This window comes from Schistocerca americana, chromosome 2 (assembly GCF_021461395.2).
Source record: "Schistocerca americana isolate TAMUIC-IGC-003095 chromosome 2, iqSchAmer2.1, whole genome shotgun sequence".
Lineage (NCBI taxonomy): Eukaryota > Metazoa > Arthropoda > Insecta > Orthoptera > Acrididae > Schistocerca > Schistocerca americana.
In genome coordinates, this window is record NC_060120.1 from 884,748,912 (window position 1) to 884,769,663 (window position 20,752).

The window sequence follows — 20,752 nt, forward strand, 5'->3', positions numbered from 1 at the left end:
CCAATAATCCCACACCAAACATTAACTTTCCACGGACGTTGATGCTCTACCTGAAGGAGCCAATTTGGATTGTCTGCGGACCAGTAATGCATATTCCTCATATTGACAATTCCTTTGTTGGAGAATGATGCCTCGTCGGTAAAGAGAACATCTGCAAAAAATTTTGGATTAGTGTCAAGTTTTTGCTGAGCCCACCGACAAAATGTTGCCCTATTGCGGAAGTCATTTCCATGAAGATCCTCGTGTAAATGAGCATGGTAAGGATGAAATACATGACGTTTAAGAATACGCTGTGCACTTGATTTCGACACACCAACTTCACGTTCAATTTGACGTGTGTTGATTTGAGGATTCACAGCTATGGTAGCGAGCACAGCAACTTCAGCACGTTCATCTGTGCGTGTTCTAGGACGATGTCGAGGTCTTGGATTTAAGCTTCCCGTTTCACGCAGACGAGATGTGAGACGACGAAACATCCGGCGCGACGGCGATGGCTTGTCAGGGAATCGTCTTCTGTACAGTTATTCTGCCTGAACAGCATTTCGTCCACCTACAACAGGGTACAGTACAGTTATGTAGAGTTGGGTAGAAAACAGACATATTAACTTAATAATCATAATGTTCGCTAACAGTACTATAAACAAACAATCAATCTCATAACGTATTTCCCGTCAACGTACATTCTCCTTAGATCAGCAGCATTTCTACCATATCTTCATGTCTGTACATTATACTGTACAGTATAAGTTCCACAACACAATGTTATTTACAATGTGTACTACCTCCGTGCCGTCACTAGATTAATCTGATGCACGACTACACTGGCAAGCGGTGTAGGGCACGCCAAAGCAACAACAAATGGGATGCTCGGAGGGTGGTGGAGTACAGGAGTTTGCATGGGTCGCAAATCATAAACAAGGCGAAGTGGTAACTGTGGCAGTAGTGGGAACTACGTTGGACACTTGACTAGGTAGAGCCAGGCCCTGCGCGACAGGCACAATGGGTCATATAACGCATTAGATAAACCTTATTTTGGGTGTGCAGGATAAATAAGACAACCTCGCGGTTGTACACCGATCGGTACTGGTTCATTTTGTGTACATAGATACGTAAAACGTGCAAGAGGGAAACCATTATGTGCTTATCAGAGCTGATGGCAGCAGACCGTATTATTCGTTTCGGACCTCTTCATAAATATGGAGGTGTGATTACACATGTCAATCACATCGCGATTACGGGCAGCATGGGGTTCACGCCTGAGCCTCAGGACGTGCGCTAGCAGCGCATACCGGGTGTTTCAAGCGTCAACTTCGCGTCTCAATATCTCGGGATGTAATGGGAATATTGCGATGCAATCAACGCCATTGTGTATGTGCTTTGTCATGCTATGGATTGCTGAAGAAAAAATATAGGAGGTCCATTTAAAAAAACATAAGTTTGTGTTAAAAAACACATATGCTTTCGTTTTAGAATGTTTCCAAATATGTACATTCATGGGCCCCAGCCCTACATTGATATCGGTGAAAGTCGTTTTCCAAAAGCTGTTATTGTTCCAGAGATATTTTGGGTGGACAAGATAGCTGGGAGACCCTGTATATAACGCAGTAGTGCAGCTAGGCACTTTCGTAATATTTGTAGGTTTTTACAAAATCGGAAGATCACTCTGTTAAAACACGAGACAAGAGTAGCTGCGCTAGGTAGTGAACGTAGGATTAAAACAGTGCAGCTGATTTTGGAAACTTCCATCCAGTTTTGCGGGGATTTGAATTCAAGACTTAATACGAGCCGGAAACTATTTTGAGAGACTGAAGAGTTGGGAAGTGCTTTGCTGAACTGATTCGGTATGGACAATGTGGGATCGTCATTCAATCTGATGCATTGTTAAACAAATGGCAGGCTGTTCCGTTATTAAAGAAAAGCAACATTGTAAATTTAGAGCGAGCAACTGGATAGTGTAGAAGGAAGAAAAATGATCAGCAGAAGGACGAGGCGAAATGCTGGAGTTTGATACAGCTACATTACCTGTGTTCGAGTGTGAGCTGTGACCACCAGAACTGTTGTATAGGGCAGCGAAAGTCACACGCTATCAATCATTCTGAATAAAGTATCAGCAGATCTACATTATACACGGACCGTAAAGGCCGTTCGTGAGTCTTCCGTGCGAATTTCAAGAAAACCTGAATAAATTTGCACGCATAAGAGTGACGTGAATGTGTACATTGTACTCATGTATGCCGTATTTCACCCAACAATCAAACCTAAAAATACGATTGTGACACTTCCCGTGGTTACAGACAAGCTAAACGTTCTGGGAGGGGAATCGGTATTAGCTTCACAGCAATAATTTACATTGGCTTAACGTTTAACAAATAATTAATTTTAATATAACTAGAGGGCGTACGCCATTGCGGTCGTGCGCTGTCTTCTTCGGCCCAGCACTATACGCAGAAATTAAGGAGCATCAGTGAGCAGAGGTCCAGCCGAAATGCAGTATAAAGTTAAGTCCGTCTGGTTCCCTCGCTTCTCTCAAGTCTGTGATATCAACAAAATTATATAATCTGAGGAAGCAGTTTTACGAAGTTCATCTGGTTTCAAACCGTGACAGCAACAGCCGGTGGACATCATTTAACCAAGAATTAATTAAAAGGTTCTCATTTAGTTAGAAGACTATAATATTTTGTGTAATCATTTTTAAAATTTAACGTGCAGCAAAGTTGTTTAATGTCAGTACCCAAATGATGCAGCATTAATATTCACTTTTCTTTACCATTTGAATACTAACCCAGATTTTCAAATGGCATATCTGAAGCTAACTAAATGTAGTTATTTAATGCAGTTGTTTATTTACATCATACATACAATAGTAGAGGACTGGATTTCTACTTCAGTTACGTGAGTAATAGAAAATTTATCTGCGTCATTACAAATCAATATATAGTGATAATACACAAAAAGTTTTGTTGGTCTAATAAACTACTACATTGTTATTATTATTAATTTTCATGTTTAGTCGACTGTGTCAGAATATGAATTAGAGGTGTTTGTCATTCTGCCGCTTTACTAGGAATTAACAAAATGCATATTTACAAAGCTAAGCTTTTGACAGTATATCTCTGAAAACCTCCATGGCTTTTTTAACAGATGGAAAGACGCACATATTTTAAACCTTCCATATCATACTCATTGTGTGCTTGGTTCTGAAAACCTTTCTTTCGCCACAAAAATTTATGCAGAGCATATTTGCTCTTTACTTCTTTTTGGTCCCCATCTAATCGTTGTATAAAGCTGCTGAAGAAACAAAACCGTTTTCAAGCAGTTGCATAACTTCATTATTAATTTGTGCTATTTTCTTTTCAATGCGATACGTATAGGTTATTTTCTTTCCATTATGATTGGTTTTATGTGCTTATATTCAAAACTACTCTGTTCGGTTCCTAGATTTGTAGCTGAAGTTTTCATGCGCCAGAGGCAAATAGTATATCATCACCAATATGCATGTGGTGCGTACATCTTCCATAATCTTGTATTTTATCTTCCATTCCTAGTTTGCAGATCAGAAAACATCATTTAATGATGTTGATACCTAACATCGTTACCTGATTTCTCTTCCATTTCTGAACTTATCACTCTGCTGATAGAAGGAATTTATAGAAAGGACATATATACGACCCATTATAGCACAGTATAAAAGATAGTCCCTGTCTCGACAGATCATGTACAGATTTTGTTCAATATGAGTTAAAATCCTTCTCGGAAAAAAAGGTTAACCATTTTAATCATTTCGTCCATGGCTCACATTTTGCTATATGCGGTTCTGAAGTCTCCATGTTCCTTTCTCTGATAATATTCCAACTTTTTTTGTATGAAATTTTTGATTAGCGAAGATCTTGCATAGTACAGATAGACCATTAAGAGACTACAATTTTTTATGTTTTGTTCGTTTCTTCTGTACTGAACTAGAATAATTACATTATTGTTCCATTATTATCATTTACGAACCAAACTTTCCTGATGTAATGAAACCTGGTGTTCCATCTCGTAACAGTTTATGTGAATGATCACTACTTGATCCACATCATACCTTTTTTTAAACTTTATCTTCTTCAGCCAAACTGAGTGTAACAAAGAACTTTCACCGTGGAAGAATGTGAAACGTATGAAATGCTAATATACCCACAAAGTTCAATAAACTGCACTTTGTTCACTGTATCATAGGATACTAATGCAGTAATTACACCGAGAAGAATTTTTAAAATGAAAGGCTAAACAGACGGAATATGAAATGTGCGATGGGTGAAAACTTTTATTTCAAGAAACTTATGGAAAGACGTATGACTGCTGCTTCATGTTGTCGCTTCGTGAGATTGCCTAATTGTGGTAGTTATACTTCTACAATCTGTAAACTATCTACGTATCGAATGTCGAGATTCTCTACGAGATAAGAACGATAATTTTTTTTTCATTTGGGTTGTAATATCTGCTAACACAATCTCAACTGCGCATGTGCTCATAGCACTACTTCGACAAGGAACAAAGCAACATAGTCTGATGTAGCTGTGGATAACGGTTAAAAGGAAACTATTCTCTTTCGATTTTACTAGCCTGCTATTCCTGATACAGACTGATTGAAGAGAATTTTATATTTCCTTCATTTCTCTGCAAATACGAAGCAAGTGAACTCAGCTTCAGAATGGCATCATCATCCGTTTGGTTCTGTGCTATCACAAATTACTGCCATATGGATTACAAATCGTATTCTCTATTCTATCAATAGTATGGATATTTAAAAAAAATTGATTCACTACGGGAACACGCCAAGAATTTTTAACTATATGTCATTATATGTGATGTGTGCAAAGTAACTCTGTCTTCTGTTTCCACGCTGTACCTAATATATCGCTCGAAATCAATGTTAATATTTCGTAAACGTATTGTTTTCTGAGGGTCCAGATCTTCACTATTCTGATTCGTAGCTCTGTTCCCAGATTTGATGAAACATGTAATCACCTCCTGTACTGTCCAAACTCTTTGCTAAGTATATTTTACTATATTTAAGATATGACACTGTTCAGCATGCTGGAACTGAGATGAACTACTTGCTACTCTTTTGGCTGAGCTTTTTGTATCTCATATCTGAAAGTATAGCCAATCTGTTACTTGCAGGTACTTGTATCAGCTCCAATTGAATACCATTCCAATTGGATCTCACTTAAACACGTTTCTATTAAGTCGCTTTCTTGTTTGTATCCGATACAAATTTTGCAAATGGTTTTGAACTAACTTAGCGAAGTACTACAGCATTGAAACTTTCAGCACAGCTCAGAACTGGATCAAAATACAATATTAACTTGCTTTTGTGACTGGTGTGTAGCGCAGGGTACTTTGATTTCTGTAATTTTCTCTGCTTGGTATAAATTTTGCAGCTGATTCTCAACTAACATCTCAATCAATTACAGACTTGAAACTTTCAACGTAGCTCAGAACTGGATGGCAATGCAATATTAACTCGCTTTTTTGTCTGATGTGAGTGGCGGAGGGTACTTGTGTACCATTGTCGTTCCTTTTCGAGTCACGAATGTTTCTCAGTAAATACAACTGCTGGTAAGACTCAGAGTGAGCTCAGTTTTTTCCCGCTTTTACCTTCACAGCCTCTTCGTGAGAATACGTAGAAGGAAGCAATGTATTGGTTGACTTGGGTGAAGATAAACTGAAATAAACGTGAAATTACACATGCCTCTGTTGTGAACTCAGCGGAACCTTTGCAATCCGTTGAGAAATTTCACACTCTCAAAACTAAGCCGCATAAAATAATTATTTAAATAAAAATTTTTAGAGTAGCACATTCTTAAAATAGACTTAACAGAATGAAATAATTTCTCATAGACCCTTTGAGATTCCTAATCCCATGCAGATAATCCTGAAAATTTGAGCTTGTGAATGTTTCATAGCCACGGCAATTGTTGTAAAATTTAAAACAAAGAACGTTGGGTGTATGCAATAGATAACGGTGTGGAGTGTAGAGAGTGGCTGTCGTTGAAAAAAATAGCACAACAGTTCATATTATTTGCAATGTATTAAAACTGTCCGGGTTAAGTGAAGCAGTCACGTATAAATTTTTGTTGCATGCTTCCAACATTTTTGGATTTAAATTTTTCATGTATTGTCACAGCTTCAGGTTAAAAAGATTTTTCATTTAATTAATTATTTCTTCTATTGTATTTTTAAATACAGAAAGTATATAGGTTTATTCACAAGTACTTCCAGGGACAACTGCGTAAAAGATAACGAGGTATACAGAAAAATAGCAGCTATCAGACGACAGACCATCTCACCGAGTATAGTCTCGTAACGCACATCGTAGCGCATTTGCACTATGGGGCAGGCGGGTCAGAACATGTAGACAAAGCATCCGCGTCCTCTTGTCACATCGAATTCATTCGCCCTGCAGACCGGCATCCCAATGAATTGTTTCACAAAGTTGGCTACTGTAGCGCCATCACAGGCAATTACTGTCGGTGGCTACAATGAATTGTATGCACTTCTTATCGTCTGCCGCATGACCAGCAGCAGTGTGAGTTTCAAAATTGGAGAGGTGCCCTACTCACTGATGAATGTACACTCTTAATATGTCTTCTAGCTTTTGCACTGTCATCTTCTCAGACCCAGAAGGTACTTGTGAATAGCTTTGTACAACATTGAGTTTCCTTCCTTTTGGTAACGGAATTCTCTTAGAAATATTAAGCAGTTTATGGAAAAAAATTTTTGTACGAAAAGAATTCATTACCATTAACAAATTGCTAATGATGGAAAATATAAATATTGTAACAGTAACAGAATAATAATGGTCGCCGCATTTAGTACTTTCAAATGTAATTTTAAAGAATTGGAGGAAAATACAAATATTGCTTACTTGCTGCGAGCTTCTTGCCCCCTTCTGGTAGCCTCCAAGCAAGAGTGATGGAAGAAATAGTCGTGGAAGATACGTGAAAATCTTCAGGTGTGCTGGGAACTGTTACACAGAGATACAGCTTAAAAAAGAAATTAATTACAGAAATTACAAGTACATACGAAAGGTAGGAATAAAAATTTTAGCTGCGTTTGTGTAAAACTGTGTTACAATACACACTAGAAAACTACTATGCCGTAAGCAGATGGTCGTGAATATTCTACAACAATTATTAAAAGCGAAAACAAAAATTAGTTGAAATATCAGAACAGATAGTGACGTAACTTACAGCCTACGGCAAAGCAAGATACATTCGTCGTACACGGAGAATATGACGGGTGGGGGTGGCAAAGCATGAATGAATAGCAAATAAAAATGTACATGACCTGTGTGGAAGTTCGTACAACTGCTGTTATCAAGAAGTTCTCCCTCTAATATTCGTAACTCTTCAACTCAGGCTTTTTGTAAGGACCTGGTATCAGATATCTTTCTTTTTCTGACTTAAGACAGAAATGACATTTACGTGAATCTGATTTTAAAAGCGGCAACATTGATTGATGTCTATAGCAGAAAAAGTGGACATATTTTCAAGGAAAGGTAATGAAAACTGATACATCGAAAGCCAAATAACAACAACTACTCAAAGTAAAAGTCTAATGAAACATGTTTCCATGTATGGAATGCATTTAGAATCTATCTCTGCGAATCCTTGCGGTGAAAACAATCACAGGCAGCTGTGGCCAATTTTTCTAATGTCGCGTTGCCGCCTAAGCTTAAAAGAAACTCACAAGCAGTGTGAAGTTCAGAAGAATGTACAGTAAGGAGGATAGTGTTGTCGCTGGTATATGGTGTACGTTGCAGATTTACTTGAAATATACAGTACGGTATTATTAACAAATGGAAAAAAGACGTGACTGAAAAGATTGAGAAGATGTACCTTTTCAAATTTTGAGACTGTGTGTTTCTATTCATGAAATCCAAGTATAGATGACTCGTGGATGATTGGTGGAATTATAGACTGTCTCTTTGTTTCTTTCTCTCTCCTGAAATTGTTTTAAGACTTGAGAGTGTAGCTGTAAGTTTCAAAAGGCCTTCTTACTTATCTCATCGCTTCCAAATAGTTTCAGAGAATGTTACATAGATATACCGCCCGTGATTTTCTTTTTGAGCGTTCTGCTTGATGAGTGAATCACTGATGGAATCCCTCTAGGGATGACGTGGGACGAGCATCATTTGTGATATTATAGCCGACACTCCTGAAACCTTGTTTGTGTACGCGCTGATTACCCAAAACGTTACAGATTCTTTTCGGACAATGTGGTCAGTGCTGCACATCTTATGCTCTTTCGACCTTGAAGAAGTAGCGATATTCCAAAACTAAGTTCCTATTTTATCTTGACGTTGTTTCAGAATCATGAACTATACCCCGATTTATGTTTATTAGTGATATTACGTTAAAAACGTTACATGACAGTTATCGCTTGAAACTTCTTTCTACTGTTCCAGAACACAATTATCGAGTTCGAGGATATGCAACATATGCTTCGTGCACCTGTATTCAATTAATTTATAGTGAAGCACAGAGATTTTGTGATTAAAATATTTCGTTACTTTAGGCCAACAAATTGATGAAGCCCTAGAAGTGTATCGGCAGTTCATTTGTCAGGAACACGCATTCTAGAAGGCTACATTACAGTGCATGCTATGCTCTATTATACTGCTATACCTTCTGCTTCGACACGAAAGATCGAAGCCGGAAGCAGTGTCTTCAAAAATAATTATCTTACGATCAATATCCACATCAACATTTAGAAAGTAAAGAGATTACAACTTCTATACTTGTGACATTTTCGTCAGATACTTAAGTATAACAAATGATCGTTCTTCTAAGAAGGAACAACCTCCAGCAACACTTAAATTCATATCAAATCAAAGTTACAACATTATGTCGATAGTAATCCTCCCACGTTTTCATATATCCAGGCGATGCCTTTCCCGGAGGGAGACGTAAGTACATTGCACTTATTACGGTCTTTGATTCTTAGCGAAGCGCACTTATGAAATGCTATTTACGAGCTAGTAGGCACCTGCAAGCTGTCCCTTTAGCCCAGGTTCCCGTGGTATAACGATTTGCAACAGTTCTACCAATATGCAGCATGCGGACTTTCTTCTACTACAGAAGCCAATTAGTTCTCTATTTCTTACAAGCGACTATATTGCGAAAACACAGCTATAAGGGAAACATATGATGACACGCCTTCATAAAACTCTGTATACTTACTGTCCTTGTTCCTGACCTCTGTTGCAAGCAAGAAAAGAAACAGAAGTTTCTCATAAAAACGTTTAGTTACGTATTTTTACATGTTTCTTGAACGCCGAACAGTAATTATATACACTATCGAAAACTAATACCAGTACCACGACATATGCTTGAACAGACGATGAAATGGACGTATAAATGAGTGAATGAGATAAATATAAGCAATTAAATTTATTTATATTCCAGCATAAAATGAGTATCTTGTAAAACCAGCATAAACTGGAAAATGGACTACTACCCAAAAATTTTAGTTACTATATACTTGAGCTAGTGAGGATGTAACGAAAAATGGAAAACTGTGTTACCAATTGGTAACGTCTTTGCAGGCCACTGGTAAAGTTAAAAACGAAAATAAATAGATGGAAGTACTCAAGCAAACATAGAGACTGAGATGAATGAAGGAACAATTTAGAAAATAAAGAACTGCATAATTTTCCGAAGACTGCAGCAAAGGGATGTGGGAGGGATTTTAAGCCAAAATGAAGTTTCCTTGTGCATTTAAAGGAATTATAATTCAGTTGCAATTCAGATTAAGAATTGGAATTAAGATTAAGAAGTGGTTGAACCACTTGCTCATTATAGTTCATAAGATCTCGCTGAAAATAGATCGCAAACGATACGAAATGACAAAATGGAAGAAGGTAAATCGTCCACTTAGATTAAGGAAGGTGAGGGTGGTTAAGACCCTTTAATAGGAATTAGCTGAGAATAACAGAAACTGAAAATGAGTTAGCTTTTAGTATATCAATTCTACGAAGCTTTCTTATTCAGCTGTACATGAAACACATATATTGAACTGTTGAATGGTTTTGCAGGAGTATTTATTCAACAACATTTATTAAAACCTGTGAATCCAACAGCATGAAAATGATTCAGCACAACAACAATATGAATAGTAAAATGGTGCATTGTTACGACATTTCATTCATTTAAGAGACAACACCGTTACAGTAGAATGGTTTTAGCTTGAGTTAGAGATATCACAAGATGCAGTCAAATAATACACATAAAAATGTTTTGTTTCAGATTCTTTCCAATATCTAGAATAAAAGTGTGATATCTATTTATCATAAATCTGTTTGTTACAGTACGCAGAAAGCTGTAAAACAATCTAGAAGCAACAAAAGAAAGAACTTCGAAATATACTGAAGAGAAACAAATACTACAATTAGTGAAAGTACTAACAATGAGAAAATGGTATTTAATGGATTTAATGTTATGAATGAAAATTGCGGGGAGATGTGAAGGGTTAGAAGCTTACTAATTTGTCTCGTAAGTGACACAACTGTGAATCAGCAGTCTGCAAATGCCAATAGAGAATAGAAAAAAGCAGTTTTAATAAAATGATGTATGAATGCTGCCTACTGGTCTAAACGTGTCTAAATGTGAAGAGACGTAACAGTGACGTCAAGAGAATGAACACTTCAGCTGAAGAGAAACTAATAGCCTAAGTGATAGGAAGGAGGAACTAATTTGTAACGCAGATAACCTATTACTCTTATACATGGCACTTTCAAATTAGCATAATGTTTTTGGATGTTTAGAGATTGGAAAATTGCTTTCGCTTTCAGTCCCGCGAGGTGGACATCAGAAGCTATTAAAAATTGTGTAGGTTATTTCAGTGCCACGCAAATTTTATAGCGTAGTTACTGTGCAGTCCAGCATTCTTTTGCAAATCTCCAATAAGAGAGAACCGACCAGTTAGGAACACGGCGTAATGTAGTTTACTGAAGCTGGTTTTGTTCCTCTACAGCACTATTATTAGAAATTCTACGTTACGTAGAAACTTTAGAGAAACTAACCAGTTCCAGAAAAACTATTATTTTGATTCATGCAGTCCTTTCTCTAGGCATTGAACCAGTATCTTAAGACACCATAGTTGAAACGTTGCGGAGGAGAGGGAGCCAACTCGGAAGCGTCATATTGTGTTTCAGAATATAAGTACCACACACTTGCTTAATGTTCAGCAATATTTAGGAATAAATCTGTTTTCAGAATAATTATGGCAGTTATCTAGCTCACTACTGGCCACAATGCAAGACGTTAACGCTTCGTTCTTTCAGTGCGAACTTCGTTACAAGAACGTAGCATCATGTGACGACAAATCTTAGTGGCTTAGGTGACTGACCAACTGGGACCAATATGCGCTGCACGTGGCTCGCATGTTATGGTTATCAAGGTTGTTCAAGGACTGTATGGGTACGTTAGTTCATTCCCGAAGAAGAACTGTGGCAAACTTCCACATGCTTCACATCAACTCGAATATATTATCTTCTAGAAACCTAGGTGTATCAACTTCTTCATTGTTACTATACTATGTTCAGGCAGGCTGCGGGAAATGTGCAAAGATAATCTTACCTGTAAATGAAATGTGAACAATATCTGAAAAGTACACTAGCTTATTCTCGCATGTGGAACATACACTCAACCTCTCCAGTACTATGCCGACAAAATCTAGTTTTCGAGGTGGTGGTGTTCTTTCACGAGCATCATCCGGTTTCATAATGAGAATAAGGTGGGATGGTAACTTTGAACACAGGTGTTTTCTTTCCACAACTTTATTTAAGATTAAGACTTTTTGCCTGTCAGCTGAAGATGGAAGTAACTATAATTTGGGAAAATATTTTCCTTAATTGACGGTGTCTGTTCCTTCGAAAGGACAGATACCAAGCAGCTTCAGCAACTGTGAAGCATTAGATGTAAATCTAGGTGGGATTACTGCTATCAGCTGCGGCGGGACATTAAGCGGACTCAGCGGCGACAAGCGAAAATGTGTACCATACGAGGATTCGAACCTGGCATCTCCTGCTTATTAGGTAAATGCGGTAACCACTGCACCATCCGAAACACAGCATTATCGTCACTGCAAGGACTATATCGGTCAGGCCTCACGGCCTATCCACTTTCTTAACTGAAAAGTGCACAATTACGTCCGACCTCCTGTGGGAACCTCTACGTAGCGAACAGGAGTATAATTGACAGGGACTGCAGATAGTTGGCCCTCGATGGGAGCGTGGATCGGCCTTGAGGCGTACCGATATAGTCTGTGCAGATGCGCTACCGATGTGTCCTTGGCGTAGTGATTGCCGTCCCTGCCTAGTAAGCAGGAGGTCCCTGGTTCGAATCCCAGTCCTGTACAAATTTTCACTCGGGGACGCTGATTCCGCTTAATGTACCGCCGCAGATGATGGCAGTGATCTCCGTTCACTGTAAATGTGGGAAACATAGACGTACTCTCTTAATAATAATTTTATCTCTTGTGCACTAGTCAGCAAGGTGAAATGTCTGTAGAATCCGAGAATAAGTTCAGTTTCTAACTAAGGAACTCTGTGTGATTGTCGAGAGGACAGGCAATTACAACAGACCGGAAAACATATTACCTGTTCATTACTCAAGAGTGAGACAGGGTTGTAGCCTCTCCCCGATGTTATTCAATCTATATATTGGGCAAGCAGTAAAGGAAACAAAAGAAAAATTCGGAGTAGGTATTAAAATCCTCGGAGAAGAAATAAAAACTTTGAGGTTCCCCGATGACATTGTAATTCTGTCAGAGACAGCAAACGACTTGGAAGAGCAGTTGAACGGAATGGACAGTCCTTGAAAGGAGGATATAAGATGAACATCAGCAAAAGCAAAAATGAGGATAATGGAATGTAGTCGAATTAAGTCGGGTGATGCTGAGGGAATTACATTAGGAAATGAGACATTTAAAGTAGTAAAGGAGTTTTGCTATATGGGGAGCAAAATAACTGATGATGGTCGAAGTACAGAAGATATAAAATGTAGACTGGTAATGGCAAGGAAAGCGTTTCTGAAGAAGAGAAATTTGTTAACATCGAGTATAGATTTAAGTGTCAGGAAGTCGTTTCTGAAAACTATTTGTATGGAGTGTATCCATGTATGGAAGTGATAAATGGACAAGAAGAGAATAGAAGCTTTCGAAATATGGTGCTACAGAAGAATGCTGAACATTAGATGGGTAGATCACATAACTAATGAGGAGGTATTGAATAGAATTAGGGAGAAGAGGAGTTTGTGGCACAACTTGACAAGAAGAAGGGACCCGTTGGTAGGACATGTTCTGAGGCATCAAGGGATCACAAATTTAAAAACTGTAGGTCTTATAACCACATTGAAATGCGTTCGCCCGTTGTCTGCCTGACTCATTTTATGAGATAATAATTTCCAGTTTTCTGATGAACTTCAAAGAACAATACTAACAATTGCAAAAGACAAGTAGTTAGCCTCTCTCCCGTCCTCTTCTACTTATTACATGCATTCGTTGTAGGCCAAAGTACGAGCAGTTTTATTTTTACTGAAGAGGTGTAAGTACCGCAACGCAGACGAATTTTTCTGGCAAGAGGGACTCAATGGCTTGCCGCCCGGTCTGACACTTGCGGTTAGGGGTGTCTTTTCTTTCTTTTACGACATCGCCTAGTCAGTTACTTTTCGAATTTAGTGGGGTGAGGAACTCCTGACGGAAGGGCAGAATAAATTAGTTTCCTCTGGTTCTCTTCGTTCAGTAAAGAGCAGAGACTCCTTTTCTTTTGCAGGGGGAGGCGATAACAACCATGTACAAGTACAATATATTCAGAATAGGGGAGTCTGTCTTAATAATTATATTAGGTGTAAGTTCTAGAACATCATGCAGAGACATATAACAAACGCTTTGGGATTTTAACATTTACTTATTTACAATTGATATGTTCATTTTTCCCTCGTCGTCATATCTTTTCACGAAATACAACACAAAACATAAATCTACCTGAAATAATAGTAAACGGGCTTAATGTTTGTACAGCAAGGTGTCGAATATATGGGTAAGAGAAAATTAAGTGTCTTCTGGGCAGCATAGGGGAATTTAAGATTGAATTAAGCTTCTATTCCACTAACGAGTACGTTCACAAAATTGCTTAACATAGATGTATTTGTTTGCAATATAATGAGTATTAATAGTGTAATATCACAATATTTAATAAAGCTGTATCATTTCATAAACTACACTTTTAAATTCCTTCCATATCCCAGAGACGCATTTCCATGATACTAACCAAATACCATTGATGTAATGTAATGTGTTAGAAACACTGAGTCGAGGATATGACCTCTACCTATCCATGCGATGAAAATATACGTACCTAATTTTGGACATACTTTTCCCTAATGAACTGCAAGAGGAGTGTATATACCAATTTCTCTATTTACAGAATGAATTTTTGTTTTGCAATGGGGTCTGCGCTTATATGAAACATCCTGGCAGATTAAAACTGTGTGCCAGACCGGCATACAGTTTTAATCTGCACAGCAAGTTTCAGTTCCTCTAATGTTAATCTTAAAGTGGTTTTCGGGCAATAGTGCTAAATCATGTTAGTTGTTTATAAGTCACATACAAGGCGAGGACAAGACTTAAACGCTAACGAGTAATTCACTGATTCATCGTGTTCCCTCGAACACATCAAGGATAGGGATCTGAGCCAAGATGTAACAAAACGCATTCAGATCTTAGAACCTTACCATGTCGTATGTGTTAACCATTATTTACGAATAATTAATGCTGTTGAGACCTGTACCCGGTACATTTAATTAAGTAAATCAGGAAGGAATCTACTGCTCTGAAAAGAGGTGCTAGCCCAGGAGTTATAATCAGTACTTGGTATTTGCCTCTTATCGATAACTTGATATTTATTCGGTTATATTACTATTCAGAGTATTTAAATAATCATTCCTGTTTACAGTACATAGCTACATGACATACAGATTTACAAGTAACAATGCTAACTGGAATTAAAGTAACAAAATGTTTCAGTTCTTTAGTGTAGATATTCAGTTATTATTTGCAGAAGGATTGCCTCATGAGGTAGGTTTTCAATTTTCTTTCGAATTGATTGGGATTCCTTAGCCCTTGCTAGATATCAGTTGGGAGGTTGTTGAATAAGCCGCACAAGAGAACATATTTCTATTCTTGAGCTTAGATAAGGAGACAAAGCCCGCATGAAAATTAATTTGAGTACTATATTGTGATTCCGTGGTGCACAGATCACCTGGACCCGCCTTTCTATCATCAGCTGAAACCATTAAGGAGTAAATGTATTAGAATGTAAGTGTAAGGAATCCAATGTCCTTAAAAAGCTATGAATGATGTACGGTTATCTATTTTACACACTATTTTTACTGCTTGCTTCTGCAGAAGAATCCTTGTATTTATGTGCAACCTATATACACTCATGCTCATAAATTAAGGACAATGCTGATACGTGGTGAAACAACGCTCTCGTGGGCGGTTTGCGGGTTTAAATCACCTCGGCGTGTGACCATGCGGTGAATTTGACCTGCGGTCGTTGCACGGTGGCGCTGGCAGCAGTCCACATACACTGAGGTGTGTAGGTGCATGTCAGAGTGCGGTACAGCGAGTAAGTGTGCAGACGTTTCCAGACGTGCTAATGGTGACTGTGTGTTGAAAATGGCTCAAAGAACACATATCGATGACGTTATGAGGGATAGAATACGACGGCGACAGGAGGTTGTTCAAATAGAGCAGGTCGTAGCATGGGGCCTCAGTGTGCCACAAAGTGTGATCTGAAGATTATGACAACGATTCCAGCAGACAGGAAACGTGTCCAGGCGCTACAGCACGAAACGTCCACAGTGTACGACACCACAAGAAGACCGATATCTCACCATAGTGCACGCAGACGGCCACGGAGTACTGCAGGTAGCCTTGCTCTGGATCTTACCGCAGCCACTGGAACAGTTGACATAGTTTATTCGCCCGGAGACCTGCAAGGTGCATTCCAATTACCCCTGGACACAGGAGAGCCCTGGTGTCAGGTACACAGTACATGGTCATTGGAACAGTGGTCCCAGGTTATGTTCACGGAAGAGTACAGGTATAGTTTGAACAGTGATTCTCACCGGTTTTTCATCTGGCGTGAACCAGGAACCAGATACCAACCCCTTAATATCCTTGAAAGGGACCTGTATGGAGGTCATGGTTTGATGGTGTGGGGTGGGATTATGATTGGTGCATGCACACCCCTGCATGTCTTCGACAGAGGAACTGTAACAGGTCAGGTGTATTGGGACGTCATTTTGCACCAGTATGTCTGCCTTTTTAGGGGTGCAGTTGGTCCCACCTTCCTCCTGATGGATGATAACGCACGGCTCCACCGAGCTACCATCGTTGAGGAGTACCTCGAAACAGAAGATATCAGGCGAATGGAGTGGCCTGCCTGTTTTCCAGACTTAAACCCCGTCGAGCACGACTGGGATGCTCTCGGTCGACGTATCTCTGCACGTCTTCAAACCCCTACGACACTTCAGGAGCTCCGACAGGCACTGGTGCAAGAATTGGAGGCTATACCCCAGCAACTCCTCGATGACCTGATCCAGAGTATGCCAATCCATTGTGCGGCCTGTGTACTGGTGCATTGTGATCATAACCCATATGGGGGGCGGGGGGAGGGGGGGCACATACTCAGGAAACAGTGGCGCTTTGTAGCACATGTGTTTCGGGACGGTTTTCTCAACTTATCACCAACACCGTGAACTTACAGATCTGTGTCGTGTGTGTTCCCTATGTGCCTATGCTATTGGCGCCAGTTTTGTGTAGTGCCACGTTTTGTGGCACCACATTCTGCAGTTATCATTAATTTGTGAGCGTGAGTGTATTTTATGTAGAGGTACCGAGAACGGCAAGTTGCAATGCCATGTCGTTCTCCCGGGCTTCACACTAAAATGAAAGTGACAAGTATAGTGTCCGAGTACTGCAAGCGCCTTGGGCCACACGGCCAGCTGCGTGGTCGTGCCACGTACCGTGGACGGTGACCGTGTAGAGCAGCGAGTCACTGCCCAGGCGGTTCTCGGCTCGGCACGAGTAGTTGCCGGCGTCCGCCGGCTGCGCCCCCTCTATGTGCAGCGTCCACTCGTCGTCCACGTGGAGCCGCTGTGACGACTGCACCGGCCGCTCCCTGCAGGGAAACACACAACAGCGTATCCTCCCCATCTTCTCGTCAAGAGATGAACTCTAGCGCAGATACACTGGTGTCCAAAATTGAAGCAACAATCGGAAATCTTGCAAGGTTGCGTTTATTTCGCCACAAAAAAGTACATCTACATCTACATGGATACCCTAAAAATCACATTTAAGTACCTGGCAGAGGGTTCATCGAACCACCTTCACAATTCTCTATTATTCCAATCTCATATAGCGCGCGGAAGGAAATGAACACTTGTATCTTTCCGTACGAGCTCTGATTTCCCTTATTTTATCGTGGTGATCGTTCCTCCCTGTATAGGTCGGTGTTAACAAAATATTTTCGCATTCGGAGGAGAAAGTTGGTGATTGGAATTTCGTGAGAAGATTCCGCCGCAACGAAAATCGCCTTTCAAAAAATGATGTCCAGCCCAAATCCTGTATCATTTCTGTGACACTCTCTCCCATATTTCGCGATAACACAAAACATGCTGCCTTTCTTTGAAATTTTACGGTGTACTCAGTCAGTCCTACCTGGTAAGGATCCCTCACCGCGCACTCTGGACCAGAAGACTTACTTTTATTAACTGATTTGAGTTGCTTCACTACCCCAAGGATATTTACTTCTACGTTACTCATGTTGGCAGCTGCTCTCGATTTGAATTATGGAATATTTACTTCGTCTTCTTTTGTGAAGGCATTTTGGAAGGCTGTGTTTTGTAACTCTGCTTTGGCAGCACTATATTTGATAGTATCTCCATTGTTATCGCGCAGAGTGGGTGTTGATTGTTTCTTGCCGCTAACATACTTCTCAAACAGGTGATAGTAAAGTTTACGTATCATATGCACTACTGGCCATTAAAATTGCTACACCAAGAAGAAATGCAGATGATAAACGGGTATTCATTGGACAAATAAATAATACTAGAACTGACATGTGATTACAATTTCACGCAATTTGGATGCATAGATCCTGAGAAATGAGTACCCAGAACAACCACCTCCAGCCGTAATAACGGCCGTGATACACCTGGGCATTGAGTCAAACAGAGCTTGGGTGGCGTGTTCAGGCACAGCTGCCCATGCAGCTTCAACAGGACACCACAGTTTATCAAGAGAAGTGACTGGCGTATTGGGACGAGCCAGTTGCTCGGCCACCATTGGCCAGATGTTTTCAGTTGGTGAGAGATCTGGAGAATATGCTGGCCAGGGCAGCAATCGAACATTTTCTGTATCCAGAAAGGCGCGTACAGGACCTGCAACATGCGGTGGTGCGTTATCTTCCTGAAATGTAGGGTTTTGCAGGAATCGAATAAAGGGTAGAGCCACGGGTCTTAACACATCTGAAATGTAACGTCCACTGTTCAAAGTAACGTCAATGCGAACAAGAGGTGACGGAGACGAGTAACCAATGGCACCTCATACCATCACGCCGGGTGATACGCCAGTATGGCGATGAGGAATACATGCTTCCAATGTGCGTTCACCGAGATGTCGCCAAACACGGATGCGACCATCATGATGCTGTAAACAGAACCTTGTTTCATCCAAAAAATGACGTTTTGCCATTCGTGCACCCAGGTTCGTCGTTGAGTACACCATCGCAGGCGCTCCTGTCTGTGATGCAGCGTCAAGGGTAACCGCAGCTACGGTCTCCGAGCTGATAGTCCATTCTGCTGCAGACGTCGTCGAACTGTTCGTGAAGATTGTTATTGTCTTGCAAACGTCCCAATCTGTTGACTCAGTGATGGAGACGTGGCTGCACGATGCGTTACAGCCATGCGGATAAGATGACTGTCATCTCGACTGCTTGTGATACGAGGCCGTTGGGATCCAGCACGGCGTTCCATATTACCCTCCTGAACCCATTGATTCCATACTCTGCTAACAGTCATTGGATCTCGACCAACGTGGTCCAGCAATGTCGCGATAGGATACATCGAAATAGCGATAGACTACAGTCTGACCTTTATCAAAGTTAGAAACGTGATGGTTCGCATTTATCCTCCTTACACGAGACATCACAACAACGTTTCACCAGGCAACGCCGGTCAACTGCTGCTTGTGTATGAGAAATCGGTTGGAAACTTTCCTCATGTCAGCACGTTGCAGGTGTCGCCACTGGCGCCAACCTTGTGTGAATGCTGTGAAAAGCTAATCATTTGCATATCAGAGCATCTTCGTCCTGCCGGTTAAATTTCGCCTCTGTAGCACGTCATCTTCGTGGTGTAGCAGTTTTAATAGCCAGTAGTGTACCTTACGTGGGACATGGGAACCAGCCCATTATTTACCTAGTTCAGTGTGGGTAACTGCCCAAAGTGTGTATCCAGGCTGTGCGGTATGCCGACCCCTATTCATCCGCCGATTGAATTCGATCCGGGGCCGTCACGCCTCTCCGAATCCCGGAAGTGGCCTATTACCGTGGTCGGATATCCAGGATGGTATTACGTGATCAGACTGTACATCACTAAAGTGAGTGCTAGTACTTTCTTCTGCCGAGGCCTTCAGTTACAGAAATAGATATGCCAGCACTGTTACAGTATCTAGGCAACAGGTCGTGAGTCAGTGCCAGCGGGCTTACCCGTGAGTCCAGACGATGGCCGGCCGAGGTCGGCCCACGGTGAGGCAGGGCAGGCTGAGGCGGGAGCCGCGCGCCGCGTGCACCACACCACCAAAGGACGCGACACGCGCCGGCACCTGCATAATATAGCAGCCACGCAACACAGTGAACATCGAGAGGAAAGGCTAGTCGCAGTGCTGTTAACCACAAACTGATACCAAGAGTAACATCACATCTCGGCACTACCGTATGTTGTTCTGTTATCTTATTTTAACCGGGGACCTATGGTAGAAACGGTGGAGGGGCCACGTCCCCGCCGCAGCGGCAGTGGTCCGCAAACCCACGATGACTACCGCAGACCACTTGACCCCTCCGCCGCCCCACACCGAATCCAGGGTTATTGCGCGGTTCGGACCCCCAAGGAACGTCTCGCACCAGATGAATGTAACCCCAAATGTTTGCATGGTAGAGTAATGGTGGTGTAGGCGTACGTGGAGAACTTGTTTGCGCAGCAATCGCCGGCATAGTGTAGCTGATGTGGAATTAGGGGAACCAGCCCGCATTTGCCGAGGCAGGTGGAAAACCGCCTAAAAACCATCCACAGACTGGCCGGCTCACCGGATCTCGACACAAATCCGCCGGGCAGATTCGTGCCGGGGACCGGCGCTCCTTCCCGCCCGGAAAGCCGTGCGTCAGACCGCACGGCCAACCGAGCGGGCATCTCGTCACTAAGTGATCGCATAATCGCATTTACACTTTGTGAACGATTATCCGTATAAATGAACGGTTAGTCATCCTGACGCAAATGAAGGCTGCCTACCTCTTTCTTCTACATGCAACAAGTCTAATTGTCACTTCTTCATATGATTGTAGTCCAAATGTAAGAAAAATTAAAAAGCTGTCATTGTGTATTCATTAACAGATACATTCCTGGGTTAAAAGTCGAACACAGTG

The 20,752-nt window shown here is 40.9% G+C and overlaps 1 protein-coding gene across 1 annotated transcript in view; it reads right to left on the reverse strand.

The window, feature by feature from the left end:
- LOC124594522 (Down syndrome cell adhesion molecule-like protein Dscam2) overlaps positions 1-20,752 on the reverse strand; it is a 363,828-nt gene that overhangs the window by 107,721 nt on the left and 235,355 nt on the right. Inside the window, exons 17-20 of the mRNA XM_047132896.1 lie at positions 19,820-19,935; positions 17,079-17,233; positions 9,228-9,245; positions 6,911-7,009 (exon numbers count right to left, since the gene is read on the reverse strand). Of these exons, the coding sequence (XP_046988852.1) occupies positions 6,911-7,009; positions 9,228-9,245; positions 17,079-17,233; positions 19,820-19,935 (388 nt within the window). The remainder of the gene's footprint in view (positions 1-6,910; positions 7,010-9,227; positions 9,246-17,078; positions 17,234-19,819; positions 19,936-20,752) is intronic.